This window comes from Folsomia candida, unplaced genomic scaffold (genome assembly GCF_002217175.1).
Source record: "Folsomia candida strain VU population unplaced genomic scaffold, ASM221717v1 Fcan01_Sc056, whole genome shotgun sequence".
Lineage (NCBI taxonomy): Eukaryota > Metazoa > Arthropoda > Collembola > Entomobryomorpha > Isotomidae > Folsomia > Folsomia candida.
This window is the reverse complement of record NW_019091248.1, coordinates 388166-391030: the sequence shown is the minus strand read 5'-3', so window position 1 is coordinate 391030 and position 2865 is coordinate 388166. Positions and strand designations below refer to the sequence as shown.

Here is a 2865-nt window from a genome sequence, read left to right as displayed (position 1 = left end):
TTAGTTTATGAATCAAGCTGAGTCAGCATAGAAACATTCACAAAGACAATTATTTAATTGCTGGTGTAGTAACTTACCCTCATCATCTTAACTACTTACTAACGGGTAAGCAAATTGCATTTTGTTAAGTTGTAGGAGAGTTGGCCGTAATAAAGGCATTCTGCTCCTGGGACTTGAAGTATCATATATTAGTCCTACAGTATATGTTCATCATTTCAACAGGCACAATATGGGAAAGCCCAAGGACAACATTTGGCAACAATGGACTGATTGTGGTGACAATAAAGTAGAATGTCGAAATTGCAAAAAACATAAAATTGAAAAACATGCAACAAGGTGCAGATTACACACTTCTTTGTGCTCTTCCACACCAAAGAGAATCCGAGAAATTTTTACCGAAAAAGTCAAATCATTGCAGCAGCTTCGGAAACAAAAACCAAGTGGATGGACAGGCAGGATCATGGAAGAAGGGGATGTCGCAATCGTTGAAGATCATAGCAGGGATTTTGATGTGGAGGAAATCAATCAGGCGGGGGTTGCGGTAAGCTCAACCTCGGTTGCAGTATTCCCAACCCCTTCGCCATCAGGGGGAACGTCATCTTCGGCGATAAATTCGGTTTTAACTGGAAGAATTAATAGAATTTCGAGTTCAAAAATGAAGGAGTTACAACTTCTTTGGGCCAAGGCTATAATTAGCGGGAACGTTGCTTTTGAATGGACCCAAAACCCATTTCTTCAAAACTTTTTTGCCAATCTGGGATCTGGTTTTCTTCTGCCATCGCGGAAAGAAATAAGCGGATCTATTCTTAAAATATTGGATGTGGAAAGCAAGGAGAAAAGGAAAATTTGCATTGATAACCAAAAGTGCTTCAGTTTGGTCCCCGACGGATGGACAAATATTTGTGGTCTTTCAGTGATTAATATAATGCTGGTTAATCCGATTAAATGCATCCTTTGGGATAGCTTTCAGACAGGTAATTTATTATTATTTGCACTTCACGACAAAATAGAATAAGGGTCTACTGTTGTCAGATTGACAAAGTTTACCGCTTTTTCTAATTTAGGGGAGGAGAAGGAAACCGGAATCTACATACAGGGAAATTTGGAAAAAGCAATTAATAAAATTGAAGAGACCTACGGACGCCACAAGATAGTTGCCGTTGTTAGTGATCAAGGATCCAACTTCTTATTTGCGCGAAACGCAATCGCTCGCACATCCAGCATACTCTCTATCAATTGCGCAGCACATATGCTAAATTTACTTGCTAGTGATGTTGGGAAGTTACCTAGTATTCAAAAATTCGTTACGCGATGCAAAAATGTAGTGAAGGAGTGATGATCAAATCATCAAAGCGTAGACTTGGTGAATACAACGCCGAATTCGAAAGATATATTTCGGAAGAAAAGGACAAAGGAAACAACCCTTCTTCGTTGGTGTCATTAAGTATTCCGTCCCCAACCCGGTGGTTTGGAATTCGAGATATGCTATATAAATTGGATCGAGCAAAGCCGGTGTTAATGAGATTGTCGATCAAAGATGACACTGATATTAGTTTCGGAACTAAGAAGACGCTACGTGATGAAGCGTTTTGGAGCAAACTCTTAAGTGTTCGCCCTTTGTTTTTGGCAATAACAGATGGTAATACAATTTATTTCAACATGAGTTTACTACTGAATTAGAGTTTACTGCTAAATTAGAGTTTACTGCTAAATTAGAGTTTGCTGCTAAAATGTTGCTCTAATCAATTTATTTTTTTAGCTATCGCAATAGTGGAATCAAATGCAAGTTGTATTTCTGACGTGGTGGAGGAATTTGAGAAACTGCGACAAATTTTTCAGCCTGCTGGACATAATCACAATATGCTTAAAGAGGCTGTGAACCTATCCGAAATTAGAATTTGTATAAAATCTTTCGAGAAACGAAGCACTGACGATAGGATAACCTCGATTCACTATCTGGCAAACCTTTTGGATCCACGCTACCGCGGCAGGACATTTAAGGATGATGAGCATCGTTTGGTGCTTACACTGGAAGAGTTACAGACATATGCCGAGTCGCTAGGAGTTATTCCAACCGAGAGTTTAAAAGAAGAGCTAGGAAATCAAATAACAAATTTTCGGATGAAGGAAGGACTATTTAACTCAACAATGTTGAGCCATCGGTTGCCATTCAAATATTGGGACAACATGCGTCAATTTCAGTCAACATCGTTATTGGCAGGTATCGCTGTTCGACTATTGTCGATTCCAGCTTCGAGTGCAGCGGTCGAAAGAAGCTTCTCAAGGCAAGGAAATGTTCACACGAAAACTAGAAATATATTGACCCACGAAAATGTGAACAGATTAATGTGCATAAAATGGAACTTGAACGATGATTTAGAATTAGGACGGGACAGTAGTAAATTAGAATCAGAGTTAGTTGAATGTGTTGACGATAATGAGTGCGACCAGGATATTGACGAATTGATTTATTTGGACACCCCATTTAATGATGATGAATTGTTGGCAAAATAAATTTTAAATTACTGAGCAGTATGCCCTTATGCGGTCGACTCTCAAAGTTTGAATAATTTGTTGTGCAATGAAATGATAAATAAAAATTTATTAAGCAAAACGTTCTTGACATGACTTCTGTTATTCTTTATTCGAACTTAAAATATTCATTTATTTTTAATTTTTTTCTGGAAAATGGGTTGGGAATCACGGGAATATCATTGTATAACACATTAACATTATGCCTTGACTCGCAGTTACCAACGTCATCTTGTAATTTCACTCGTTTATAAACATTGAATAAATCCATTGTGATCTGGGCGTCTTGAAGTGAGGTGTGTTTTGATTGTTGCTGTGTTTGTAAGTAATATG

At 38.0% G+C, this 2865-nt stretch overlaps 1 protein-coding gene across 1 annotated transcript; it reads left to right on the top strand.

The window, feature by feature from the left end:
- The first annotated feature begins 229 nt into the window (after positions 1 to 229).
- Positions 230 to 2514, top strand: LOC110862410. The gene is made up of 4 exons (XM_022111608.1): positions 230 to 974; positions 1065 to 1281; positions 1326 to 1639; positions 1760 to 2514. The coding sequence occupies exons 1-4, from the start codon at positions 230 to 232 to the stop codon at positions 2512 to 2514; spliced, it is 2031 nt and encodes a 676-aa protein (XP_021967300.1).
- The last annotated feature ends 351 nt before the right edge of the window (positions 2515 to 2865 follow it).